A 13,927-nucleotide genomic window follows, 5' to 3' on the forward strand; every position below is an offset into this window, starting at 1 on the left:
GTGTGTTAGTCAGCTTTACTATATAAAATGTCACGTACTTGTGCTCGTCATTGAGGATGTGGACTCTGAAGGTGCGTCCTGTGACGATGGCAGGGTCACTATCAGGGGGAAGGGCCTCTTGGGTGGGAAGCCACAGGTTAAACTCCGCCAGCCAGTTCTGAAGGGTGTTCACCTGGGGAGAAAGAGAGAGATAAAGACACAGCTGTGCTCACAGACAGACACACATACTGGGGAGATGAACAGAGAGCAATGGGAGAATAGAGACAGAAAGCAAGAGAAGAAAGCGAGACACCCATCATCTCCTTAACGGTCTACTCACAGGGACGATGGCCAGTACGGTGTGGGCCCCGGTGTGTCGCAGCAGGATGTCTATAAAGGAGATGACCTGCAGGGTCTTGCCCAGGCCCATGCTGTGGGCCAGGATACAGCCAAACCCACTGCTGCCCTTATAGCGCTCCAGAGACTCCACCAGGTTATCATAGAGGAACCGGATCCCACCAACCTGGGGAGGGAGGGAGGGAGGGAGAGAGGAAGGAAAGAAGGGGGAGGAAAGAGATGGAGCGAGAGAGGGGGAGGTAAGTGGGGGAAGGAGTGAGAAGGAGATGAGGGATGGAGGAAGAGAGAGAATGAACTCAATTAAATAACGCATGCAGTCAAGGCACTTTTACTTGTACCCGGCCTGCCTTTGTGACACCATCTCCCATGTTGCAGCAGTGTGTGTGAGAGAGTTAGTGTACCTGTTGAGGTTTGACGTCGCGTGCCAGTTGTGGGGTGTGGTACAGGTCTTTCGCCTCTGTGGGGTGCTGCAGTCTGTGTGTGTGTGTGTTAGTTAACGTACCTGGTGAGGTTTGACAGCGCGGGACAGCTGTGGGGCGAGGAACAGGTCTTCCTCCTCTGCAGGGTGCTGCAGTGTGTGTGTGTGTGTGTGTGTGTGCGTGCATTAGTTAACGTACCTGGTGAGGTTTGACGGCCCGGTCCAGCTGTGGGGCGAGGAACAGGTCTTCCTCCTCTGCGGGTTGCTGCAGTGTGTGTGTGTGTGTGTGTGTGTGTGTGTGTGTGTGTGTGTGTGTGTGTGTGTGTGTGTGTGTGTGTGCGTGCGTGCATTAGTTAACGCACCTGGTGAGGTTTAACGGCCCGGGCCAGCTGTGGGGCGAGGAACAGGTCTTCCTCCTCTGCGGGGTGGTTGATATTAACTAGGACCCTCCCCTGGGCATCTGGTTGGTTGAGCGAGTCGTTGATGTGCGCGCCGCTGCTCTCCGCCGTGCCCCCCACACCTTCGTCCTCGTCCTCATTGGCTGACTCACTGCTGATCTGCAGGGCATCGTCGTCCCCGGAGCTCAGCTCGATCACGTCTGGAAGGAAGTTGATTGATTAGATTTATTTATTATTCGGGTAAACAACGACACAGTTAAAAACATCAAAATAACCCACTTATTTCCACTGTGGTCCTGGAGAGACAGCAGCCATCATTGGTTCCGAGCAGGAAAATTGATATTCATAGTTCATGCCATTAAGCGTTCGTAACCTGACAGCTAACCAATTACTGTGTGTGATATATATATATATATATATAGAACGTTATAGGTAGAACCTTAAAGTTATAACGTTCTTTGGTTGGACCAACAGGAATATATATATATATTCTACCTATAACGTTCTTTGCCCTTGTGGAGATCTGAGAGGATTGGACAGGTCTAAGAAATATGTTAATAGCGCCGCCTTACCTTCTGATAGATAAGCAATATGGTGTAACTTCCCCATAGCCTACACCAATCAAATAGTCTCAGATCTCCACAAGTGCATAGGGTCTCGGGGTTCAATTTGGGACACAGCCAGAGAGTTGTGGTTGTTCCCTTTGTTTGAGCAGTCCTCCTACAGTCTTACCGTCTCTGATAGCAGGTCTGACAGCGGGTCTGATAGCCAGTCTGATAATGGGGATAGCTGGTGGCTTGACATCCTCCTGCTTCTCTTCCTCCTCACTGCTGTCACTGCTGTCCAGGCAGATGACATCCTGCCTGGCTAGGAAAGCAGCCTCTAATGACCCCTGACCTTGACACTCCTCCTCCCCAGGCCTCAACACCGATTCTATTGGAGGAGAGGGGGAAATGCACAGAGAACAATGAGAGAAAGAGAGAGAGAGAGAGAGAGAGAGAGAGAGAGAGGGGAAAGAGAGAGACACAGACAGGCAGGCAGGCAGAGCAGGATACGGGTAACACGGAACCCAAACCGGCTGCGTTTGTGCCATCGTGCATACATTTATTTTGTCCCCCTACACGACACGCAGGTTAAAATATCAAAACAAACTCTGAACCAATGACATTAATTTGCGGACAGGTCGAAAAGCATTAAACATTTATGGAAATTTAGCTTGCACTTGCTAGCTAATTTGTCCTATTTAGCTAGCTTGCTGTTGCTAGCCAGTTTGTCCTGGGATATAAACATTAGGTTGTTATTTTACCTGAAATGCACAAGGTCCTCTACTCTGACAATTAATCCACAGATAAAACGGTCAACCGAATCGTTTCTAGTCATCTCTCCTCCTTCCAGGCTTTTTCATCTTTGAACTTATATGGTGATTGGCATCTAAACTTTCCTAGTATTACCACGACAACCGGCAACAGTTCATCTTTCAATCACCCACGTGGATATAACCAATGAGGAGATGGCAGGTGGGTACCTGCTTCTATAAACCAATGAGGAGATGGGAGAGGCAGGACTTGCAGCGTGATCTGCGTCAGAAATAGGAATGACTTCTATTTTAGCCCTTGGCAACGCAGACGCTCATTGACGCGCGCGAGCAGTGTGGGTGCAATAATTGAATAACATAGATTCCTACATTTATTTTGCAACGCTCGCGCACACGACGAGAGCGGTGTAGTCAGGGTATAAGTGAAAGATCGAAAGAGAAGGGATGAGCACAGTACATCAGAAAGTAGTACATTTTTTGGGGGGGGCTTTGTCTAAAATGTACTAAAATGATCTATTTGACATAGGCGGGTTGGTTGTTTCGCAAGAAAACCAACATATGCACAACTATGGGGCAAAACAAACGGGGTTGTTTGGCTTAGATTGTTGACAATATATCAACTATATTTTGTCTCCAATGTTTACTGAAAACCCAAATTCATTTGTATAATGAGCACTTGTTGTCTCAAATATATCGTTACAGTTGTTGGTTAGCTAGCTAGTGAATTTTTGCCGTATTAGCATAGATGTGACATGAGTCAAAACATGGTATCTAGAACAAGATAAAACTAGCTGAAAAGTGCCACCTTCCCCACATTGCAGCTTCTTGCTAGCTATCTAGACCTTCAGAATCACAACCCCCACACAGACCTCTGCCCCAACTAAATTTGAATAAAACAGTTTGACAGTGTTTATGAGTGCACCCCATAAAAAAGAGGCACCGGTAGAAGTGGCGCTACAGTCAGAGGCTCCATGTGTAGCAAGTGAAGTGGGAGATTTCTAATCAATGCTAAATGGAATTTAAATAACCAAATTAAGTTGGCTAAATGAGAAGGCGTATGCTACAATGATCAACCAACAAGTAGGCCGTTTCATATGAATGGAGTTGTTGTAGACAAGGACACCTCAAAATAGCCTCAATTAGCCTTGCTAATTTAGCTAGCTAGTTGGCTACTGTAGCTAGCTAGCTTCTTTACAACGATTTGATGCAGCAAAGACAGGCCGCAACAAGCTTGTCTAACTAGCACGATTCGGTTCGGTTACTTTCTCCCTTAGTCCTACACACATTGACTATCACATTCACTGGCCCCCACCACTCCCCCACTCTTCTGCTGAAACAAGCAGAGCTCTCTCGCAAGCGTGTCTCCATTGAAGCCCCCCCAAATGTATTTTCTTTGTCCAGAGGGTGGTTTGGGGTAGAACTCTCACCTGGGGGAGGACAATCTGTGACAGGTGGTGCTGTATAGTCCTTCCTCTGCTGCTCCAGACGCCTCAGCCTCTCTAACTCCTCCTGCTGGGCTGCCTTGGTCACTGCTTCCATCTGGTGCTCCTTTAGCAGCTTCCTGTTCGGAAGAGAGAAGGACGGGTTAGAGGAGAGGAGGACTTGTTAGACGAGAGCACAGGAGACTGGTTAAAGTAGATGAGGACAGTGGACAGGTTAAAGTAGAGGAGGACAGGGTAATGGGATAAAGGAGAGGAGGACAGGTTAGAGGACAGGGGACAAGTTAGAGGAGAGGAGGACGGGTTAGAGGAGGATGGGATAGAGGAGGAGGACGGTCCGAGGAGGACTGGGTCAGACGAGAGGAGGACTGGGTCAGAGGAGAGGATGAGGACGGGGTCAGAGGAGAGGAGGAGGACTGGGTCAGAGGAGAGGAGGAGGACTGGGTCAGAGGAGAGGAGGAGGACTGGGTCAGAGGAGAGGAGGAGGACGGGTCAGAGGAGAGGAGGAGGAAGGGGTCAGAGGAGAGGAGGAGGAAGGGGTCAGAGAAGAGGAGGAGGACGGGGTCAGAGGAGATGAGGAGGACGGGTCAGAGGAGAGGAGGAGGAAGGGGTCAGAGAAGAGGAGGAGGACGGGGTCAGAGGAGAGGAGGAGGACGGGTCAGAGGAGAGGAGGAGGACGGGGTCAGAGGAGAGGAGGAGGACTGGGTCAGATGAGAGGAGGAGAACGGGGTCAGATGAGAGGAGGAGAACGGGGTCAGATGAGAGGAGGAGGACGGGTCAGAGGAGAGGAGGAGGACGGGTTAGAGGAGAGGAGGAGGACGGGTCAGAGGAGAAGAGGAGGACGGGTCAGAGGAGAAGAGGAGGACGGGTCAGAGGAGAGGATGGGGTCAGATGAGAGGAGGAGGACGGGTCAGAGGAGAGGAGGAGGACGGGTCAGAGGAGAGGAGGAGGACGGGGTCAGAGGAGAGGAGGAGGACGGGGTCAGAGGAGAGGAGGAGGACGGGGTCAGAGGAGAGGAGGAGGACGGGGTCAGAGGAGGACGGGGTCAGAGGAGAGGAGGAGGACGGGGTCAGAGGAGAGGATGGGGTCAGAGGAGAGGATGAGGACGGGTCAGAGGAGGGACGAGGACGGGTCAGAGGAGGGACAGGTCAGAAGGGAGGGGGCCGGGTCAGAAGGGAGGGGGCCGGGTCAGAAGGGAGGGGGCCGGGTCAGAAGGGAGGGGGATGGGTTAGAGGAGAGGAGGATGGAGGGGCGGGTCAGAAGAGAGGAGGATGGGGGGCGGGTCAGAAGAGAGGAGGATGGGGGCGGGTCAGAAGAGAGGAGGATGGGGGCGGGTCAGAAGAAAGGAGGATGGGGGCGGGTCAGAAGAGAGGAGGATGGGGGCGGGTCAGAAGAGAGGAGGTTGGGTCAGAAGAGAGGAGGACGGGTCAGAGGAAAGGAGGATGGGTCAGAGGAGAGGAGGACGGGTCAGAGGAGAGGAGGACGGGTCAGAGGAAAGGAGGACGGGTCAGAGGAAAGGAGGACGGGTCAGAGGAAAGGAGGACGGGTCAGAGGAAAGGAGGACGGGTCAGAGGAAAGGAGGACGGGTCAGAGGAGGACGGGTCAGAAGAGAGGAGGACGGGTCAGAGGAAAGGAGGTTGGGTCAGAGGAGAGGAGGACGAGTTAGAGGAGAGGAGGACGGGTTAGAGGAGAGGAGGACGGGTCAGAGGAAAGGAGGACGGGTCAGAGGAAAGGAGGACGGGTCAGAGGAGGACGGGTCAGAAGAGAGGAGGACGGGTCAGAGGAAAGGAGGTTGGGTCAGAGGAGAGGAGGACGAGTTAGAGGAGAGGAGGACGGGTTAGAGGAGAGGAGGACGGGTCAGAGGAAAGAAGGACGGGTCAGAGGAGAGGAGGTTGGGACAGAGGAGAGGAGGACGAGTTAGTGGAGAGGAGGTTGCGTCAGAGGAGAGGAGGACGGGTCAGAGGAAAGGAGGACGGGTCAGAGGAGAGGAGGTTGGGTCAGAGGAGAGGAGGTTGGGTCAGAGGAGAGGAGGACGAGTTAGAGGAGAGGAGGTTGGGTCAGAGGAGAGGAGGACGAGTTAGAGGAGAGGAGGTTGGGTCAGAGGAGAAGAGGACGGGTCAGAGGAAAGGAGGACGGGTCAGAGGAGAGGAGGGGGATAGGTTAGAAGAGAGGGTGCATTATACATTGGCACCGCCCTATCAAACAAATACCTGATGTTCTTCCTCATGTGTGCTGGTTTAGAGGTCTTAACAGGCTTAGGGTCCTTAGACTTCGGTTTCTTCTTTTTGCCCGCAGAGGGCTTGTTCTGGCTGGGGCTCTCAGGACCAGACGAAGGGGCCTGGGACTTTGAAGCCTTAGAGGCCCTCGGTTTTTTCTTTTTGCCCGCAGAGGGCTTGTCCTGGCTGGGGCTCTCAGGACCGGACGAAGGGGCCTGGGACTTTGAAGCCTTGGAGGCCCTTGGTTTCTTCTTTTTGCCCGCAGGGGGCTTGTCCTGGCTGGGGCTCTCAGGACGGGACGGGGGCTGGGAGCCATCGCCAGACGGGGGCTGGGAGCGAGACGCAGGTCTCGAGTTGGGCTGGGAGGAAGGCCTGGAGGCGGGCTTTTTGTCCGCAGAGGGCTTGTCCTGACTGGGGCTCTCAGGACAGGATGGGGGCTGGGAGCCATCGCCAGACGGGGGCTGGGAGCGAGACGCAGGTCTCGAGTTGGGCTGGGAGGAAGGCCTGGAGGCGGGCTGAGACGGGGGCCCAGAGGGAGGCTCTTCCGAGGGTGAGGTAGCTGAGGGGGAGTCCCTCCCTCCCTGGGTCTCCATCTCTGTACTGCCATGGCCACTCTCTGGCCGCTCTGTGGGACAGAGGAGCAGAGAATGACATCAATCAGTCAACTAATTATTAAATCAGTGTCTGGGAAACTGGCCAATAGGGTTAGAGAAATAGACTAACCCTTTTGGGAAAGCATTGTTTGTTGGGAACTTTCTCCAATCCCTCTTGGACAGTATTGAATGGTGTTGAATGCATTCAGTTGTACAACTGACTAGATATCCCCCTTTCCCTTACCGAAGCATTGGTTTATCAGTTTCTGGGGTCCTTTCAATGGAGAATCTCAATTGAACAAAATTCTTAGTCCAGGATCAGGCTTAATGATGTGTCTGGGAAATCGTCCTTAAATCCTAACTCTTGTATTCTTTAATGAGCCAAATAATCATTTTCTCTATGGTTCATTCATGGCTGTTACTGTCTGACCCCAGTAAGACATGTTACATACAGTGTCTGCGTCCCAAATGGAACCCTATTCCCTTAATAGTGCACTACTTTTCACAAGAGCCCTATGGGCCCTGGTCAAAGGTACAGCACTAGAAAGAGACTAGGGTGCCATTTGGGACGCATCCAGTGCCTTCATTAGTCTCCCATCCTTCTAGGCAGCCAGGCTGTGAGAGTTAGTGGGGCCTTGCCTGGTGTTCCTTACCCCTGGAAGCCTCTCACATTCTTGGCATTGAACACATAGTTTGGAGGCGTTGCTCAGAGCAGATGCAGGCAGCTCCAGGCTGGAAGTTTCATTCCAGCAGCATTCATCAAAACCTGCATTCTCCTGCCTGTGGTACTGTCTGTTCTAACATGTTGTTGACACTAGTCTGTCTGTAACAATGTGGGACACGGTAGCTCCGAAGACTCTCTCCAAGTGCCTGGCTCACTACATGACTGTGTGTGTCCCAAATGGCACTCTATTCCCTCTGTAGTGCACTACTTTTGACCAGGTACCATAGGCACCATGTAGGGAATAGGGTGCCATTGGGGACACGTTCTCTGTGTAATTGATTGGTTGACTACATAAGTTCACATTTTAAATAAAGATGTTTTGCATCAGACTGCTGTACAACCATTTTAAAACAGACTCAGCGATATGACGTTGCCCTGAGCAGCACGATGAACTGAGAATATTGAGCGCAATGCAAGACGATGCACTCGCACAGAGTATCTGTACATGTGGATGGGTACGGTTCGCTCTGCTGCAACGTGGTAGCTGCAGCACAACAACAGTGGACAAGTGCTGTTTACTTTATGTATCACCTACTCTACCTTTAACAGATATACTATTTAAAGTGAATTAGAACTACTTCTAGAATGTGGTCTTCTGTTCTGACTGGTATTAATTGTGAGTAGTAAACTAGAGGCAACTTCTACGGAGGTGACACCTTCCCCCCTGCCACTCACCGACTGCATCATCTTCATCATCCCCATCGTTGTCACCCTCATCATCAATCTCCTCCTCTTCCAGATCCTCCTCTTCACTGTTAACGCTGGGGTCCAGGTCACTTCCTGAGATCGATTCTTCAGACATGGCGTCCCGCAGAGCTCAGAGAGCATTACCTACACATCCTCACTTGGGGTACCTGCAATCAAATAGAGTACACACCGCTTTAGCCATTATGTCAAACAACAAAGCAGAGACCCCATTTAAAGGGGTAGTTGACCTAGGCTAATTCAGGGTAAGGAAACAAATATGTCATTTTGGCGAACTCTCTTTAAGCTTGGCAAAGTGTGTGGAGTTTATTGTTGTGAAGTGGGCTGTCTTGTTGGGGGTTGGAAAATAGAACGGAAATGTGGAAAAACAACAAAAGCATGATAACGTAAATCACACCAGCAAGTAGATCATTATCAACCACATGGTTTCATTTTCACTTTCGTCATCTAAGACAGAAGTGCTTGCAATAGAACAATACAGTAAATTACAAACTGTCATCACTTTACTCTGCCCTCTTCTAAAGCTTGCATTCTCAAAGAGTCAGAGAGAAAAGAGTAAAAGGAGCTTGTGTGTGTGTGTGTGTGTGTATTTATGTGTGTGAGCGAGAGACAGAGAGTGTGAGCGAGCTGGCCAATTACATAAGAGCTAAGTTACATAACTGGCCATTGCCACTCAGGCTGTGCCTTCCCTTGAACAGGCTAACCCAATAGACACACAGAGCATGGTCTCTCTGCCCCTTTCTCTCACCTCATTCACATACAAAAGCCTACATACAGTCTCAGGGCAGGTCAGACACTGTTCCTTCAGATGGTTATGAAACGACTGTGTCATGTCTGAGTGTCATAGATCCCGCCCACACACGCAAGATAGACATTCTCTCACGCACTTTAAGTCTACCGTTCTCCTATTAATGAAAGATGCAGAGTGTGCTGCAAAGCTAGAAATTAGATATTTTATGTCATGTCTCTTATAAATGTGTGGAGCAGCAAACATGGCAAGGCTCATACTTGGTCATAAGAGTTGATGGGCAAACTACAGTGCCTTCAGAAAGAATTCACACCTCCTGACTTTTTCCACATTTTGTTATGTTACAACCTGAATTTAAAATGGATTACATTTAGATTGTGTCACTGGCCTACACACAATACCCCATAACGTCAAAGTGGAATTATGTTTTTCAACATTTTTACAAATTAATTAAAAAGGAAAAGCTGAAATATCTTGAGTCAATAAGTTAGTGTTTCCAAACTCATTCCTGGGGACCCCAGAGGGTGCACATTTTGGTTTTTGCCCCCAGTACCACACAGCTGATTCAAATAATCAACTAATCTTTTGATTATTTGAATAATCTGTGTAGTGCTCGGGCAAAAAACAAAATGTGCACCTCATGGACTCCCGTGAACAGAGTTTGGGAAACACTGCAATAAGTATTCAAACGCAGCATCATGACAAGCCTAAATAAGTTCAGGAGTAAAAAGGTGCTTAACAAGTCACATAAGTTGCATGGACTCACTCTGTGTGCAATAATAGTGTTTAACATGATTTTTGAATGACTACCTCATCTCTGTATCCCACACATACATGTATCTGTAAGGTCCTTCAGGCGAGCAGTGAATTTCAAACACAGTATCAAACACAAAGACCAAGGAGGTTTTCCAATGCCTCGCAAAGATGGGTAAAAAATAAAATAAAAAGCAGACAATGAATATCCCTTTGAGCATGGTGAAGTTATTAATTACACTTTGGATAGTGTAGCAATACACCCAGTCAGTACAAAGATACAGGCGTCCTTCCTAACTCACTACAGACCCTGGAAACAGCTCTTGGATTTCACTGAGGCCAATGGTGACTTTATTAAAACAGTTAGAGTTTAATGGCTCTGATAGGAGAAAACTGAGGATTGATCAACAACATTGTAGTTACTCCACAATACTAACCTAAATGACTGAGTGAAAAGAAAGCTTGTACGGAATAACAATATTTCAAAACATGCATCCTGTTTGCAATAAGGCACTACAATAAAAAAAAACGGCAAGAAATGTGGCATAGAAATTAACTTTATTTCCTGAATCCAAAGCGTTATGTTTGGGGGGGCAAATCCAACAAAACACATCACGGAGTACCACTCCACAAATTTTCAAGCCTGGTGGTGGCTGCATCATGTTATGGGTATGCTTGTCATCAGCAAGGACAAGGGAGGTTTTTGCTTTGGATAAAAATAAACGGAATAGAGCTAAGCACAGGCAACATCCTTGAGGAAAACCTTGATCAGTCCGCTGTCCAACAGATAAATTCACCTTTCAGCAGGGCAATAACCTAAAACACAAGGCTAAATATACACTGGAGCTGCTTACCAAGACGACACCGAATGTTCCTGAGTGGCCTAGTTACAGTTGACTTAAATCTGCTTGAAAATCTATGGCAAGACTTGAAAATGGCTGTCTAGCAATGAGCAACAACCAACTTGACAGAGATTTAAGAATTTTAAAAAGAGCAATGTGTAAATGTTGTACAATCCAGGTGTGCAAAGTTGTAATCGCTGCCAAAGGTGATTCTAACATGTATTGACTCAGGGGTGTGAATAGTCATATAAACTGAGATATTTCTGTATTTCATTTTCAATACATTTGCAAACATTTCTAGAAACATGTTTTCACTTTTCCATTTGGGGTATTGTGTGTAGATGGGTAAGATTATTATTTTTTTTAAAATCCATTTTGAATTCAGGCTGTAACAACAAAAAGTGGAAAAGTCTAGGGGTATGAATACTTTCTGAAGGCACTGTGTCTGTGATGATTACCCATCCAAATGAATCCAATATGCACAAGACCATTTTTTTTTTACCATTTCCCTCTCATACTAGTGCTGTCATAAATGTAATTTAAAAGGTGTTACATACACAATACTTGACATGGTTATTTGGTCTGCCACTTATTGTGTTTACATGAAATGTGAAGTTAATGACATGTTATGTAATTGATAGGTTATGTTAATCAATTACAATGTTATTCCTATTTGGATCAACTAAAAAAGCCTCCATAAAAGGAGGCTTGTATAATGCAGAGATGACACTTAAATATGTATTTTATTTAAGATAATAGAAACCCAATGTTGAAGTAAAGACCCCTGTCAACTAAAATCAACACATATTTAGTTTGGGATAAATGATTTGCCTTCTGTAAGTTTAAGAAACATTGCTTTGTGCCTTGTAATTCTGTTACCAAAAACCTGCGTCTAAGAAATGTTCTAATTTCTCTCACTCGTGGAGGATAATGAAAGTTCACAGAAGTAACAAGTAAAGGTAGACCTACCAATAAGTTGTAGTGTTTTACAGATTTTTTATTTATTCATTTAACTAGGCAAGTCAGTTAAAAACAAATTCTCATTTTACAATGATGGCCTACCCCAGCCAAACCCTCCCCTAACCCGGATGACGCTGGGCCAATTGTGCGCTGCCCTATGGGACTCCCGATCACGGCCGGTTGTGATATAGCTCGGGATCGAACCAGGGTCTGTAGTGACGCCTCTAGCACTGAGATGCAGTGCCTTAGACCGCTGCGCCACTCAGGAGCACTGACATCAAGTTTGTTTAGGAATTATTACGTGATTAAAACTGTAATTCCCCCCCCCAAAAAAAAATCAGTAACGGAATTTCTGCATTGAATTAGCTACAATGGGAAATCATAGTAGTCACAAACCACAGTTTGCCCATGTCCTCCCACTGACATACTGTTATGTTCAGACATATTTCTGTCATCTGGTGCTCAAAGCAAGACTGTGAAAACAGTCTGGACAACCCTGCCTCTCTCTCTCTCTCTCTCCAGTTAATGTCACCTTACTGACACCTACCACCTACCCTCTTTCCATTTACTGTAACAAGCATCCTGAAAAGTAGTTGAAATCTGGTCAGTCAGCCCTGGCCAGAACAAATCTGAACCAATCATAGACGTCTATGTTTCACAAGTTTGGACAGCACAGTAGAGAAGTTGTATGATTTGTTAAACTTAAAATCAATGGCTTTTGTTTGGCATGCATTTTAAAGTGAAAAATTAGTCAAATCGTAATTCTGTTACCGTGGAATTGCCTATATCTATCTCGCTAGCTGTGTTATTCAGGTTTTCTATGTAGGCTAACAGGGACTGTATTCATAAAGCGACTCAGAGTAGGAGTGCTGATCTAGGATCAGGTTCCCACTGTTCCTAAATTACTATATAAAAGGCTAAACTGATCATAGATCAGCCTTGTGGATAGGGGCCCAGAGCTGATTGAGAGAACACTGGAGGTGAAAACCTTGTGTAAAAAAACAAAATATTGTGTCAAATCTGACACAGGAAGGAAGCTGCAGCATTGAACACAGTCAGAATCACAGATCGCCGCCTGCCTCTCAAACCCTATGAATCTCAACATTCAGTTTCTTTGTGATCGGTATCCATGGTGAACCCAGATAGAGTCAGCCGATACATTGAACGGTTTTCAATAATACATGCATGTCCAGCATAAAATATTTATACATTCCTGCACAGCTGCTTACAAAATATTAACTGTATGGCCACTACACTGAGCAGCATGTGAATAATACCTCTCCTCCTGCATATCAAACTCTGATCCCAAGGCAATAATTGTGTGTTATTTGGATTTAGATTTAAGAAAACATAACTTCCTCTCCCACACACTACTATTGAGCCATAGTGCAGTGTGTTACATAAACATGCTAAATAAATGCAAAATATTATATCCAACTCTAGCTTCTGTAAGTAGCTATGACGAACAACCATAAAAAGGTAGCCGATACCTGGCTTACTTGTTTTCTGTGCCCACCCTCCCAACGTTTCATATGTTATTAGCTAGCGAACATCAACATTATAAAAAATGTAGAATCTACTAATATTAGCAAGCAAACCAGATACTGGGTTTTTGACCGCTAATCTGGGTTGGAACATTGCTAAGAAATAGCTAGTTAGCTAACGGTAGCACTAGCTACCAAGCCCATTCAAAAGACAGTATTATTCTAAGGCTGGGTAAACTAGCTACCGCGATAGCTATAATCAGATTATCTACTATCTTTTGTTTTGCCACAATTAGTTAGCTAGCTAAATTTGAACGATTTCTGTGAATATGAACAAACAAGTCGTACTAAATACAGTCAGCTAGTTCGTGCGTGATTGAGCAGCTAGCTTGTTGTTAGCTAGCTAGCATCATGTTAGCATACAAATCGCTGTTTTCAGCCAACGTCTATTGTCCAGGGGATGGCTAATCTAGAAAGCCCCTTATGTCACTGAAAAACAAGTTAAATTCGAACCAAAAAGGTGCCAAACTATGTACTTACATTTTGCATTCCCTTAGGATATAGTGACGATATGTTAATGATTAATTTTTTTTTTTAATAAACACTGTAGCTAGATATTTTTTTATTCCCCCTCACAGTTTCTTCAAGGGTAACAGTAACAATGTTCCCTGCACGCATGGAAAAACAACACGCCAGAACATAGTTCCGGAGGCACACTCGAATTCCCCCAAACGGTTTAAAAGCAGGCCAAAACTGCTATCAGGCAGGGCCCAACATTCCTATTTGATTTTAGTTTGTGCTGTACTCAGCAACACGAAATAATTGACTCAATGATAATAGAATAGTAATTAGAGCGTTTATGTAATTTGTCTATAAATGCATACCACGAGAAAGTATATTATGGCGCCATCTGCTGGATAAATGGATTGAATGACGGTCGTCACTAGTTACCACAGCCACAAAGTCATAATTATGGCTAAACCAGTTTCCTACTGT

At 46.6% G+C, this 13,927-nt stretch overlaps 1 protein-coding gene across 1 annotated transcript in view; it reads right to left on the bottom strand.

Moving 5' to 3' along the window:
• The window catches only part of LOC115150230 (helicase ARIP4), a 31,407-nt gene extending 17,620 nt beyond the window's left edge, over window positions 1–13,787 (bottom strand). The window contains exons 1-8 of the mRNA XM_029693313.1: window positions 13,472–13,787; window positions 8,115–8,293; window positions 6,117–6,747; window positions 3,895–4,028; window positions 1,885–2,085; window positions 1,117–1,352; window positions 320–502; window positions 39–172 (exon numbers count right to left, since the gene is read on the bottom strand). Coding sequence (XP_029549173.1) covers window positions 39–172; window positions 320–502; window positions 1,117–1,352; window positions 1,885–2,085; window positions 3,895–4,028; window positions 6,117–6,747; window positions 8,115–8,241 — 1,646 coding nt within the window. The 5' untranslated portion in view covers window positions 8,242–8,293; window positions 13,472–13,787. The remainder of the gene's footprint in view (window positions 1–38; window positions 173–319; window positions 503–1,116; window positions 1,353–1,884; window positions 2,086–3,894; window positions 4,029–6,116; window positions 6,748–8,114; window positions 8,294–13,471) is intronic.
• Between the last annotated feature and the right edge of the window lie 140 nt (window positions 13,788–13,927).

Source organism: Salmo trutta, chromosome 16 (assembly GCF_901001165.1).
Source record: "Salmo trutta chromosome 16, fSalTru1.1, whole genome shotgun sequence".
Taxonomy (NCBI): domain Eukaryota; kingdom Metazoa; phylum Chordata; class Actinopteri; order Salmoniformes; family Salmonidae; genus Salmo; species Salmo trutta.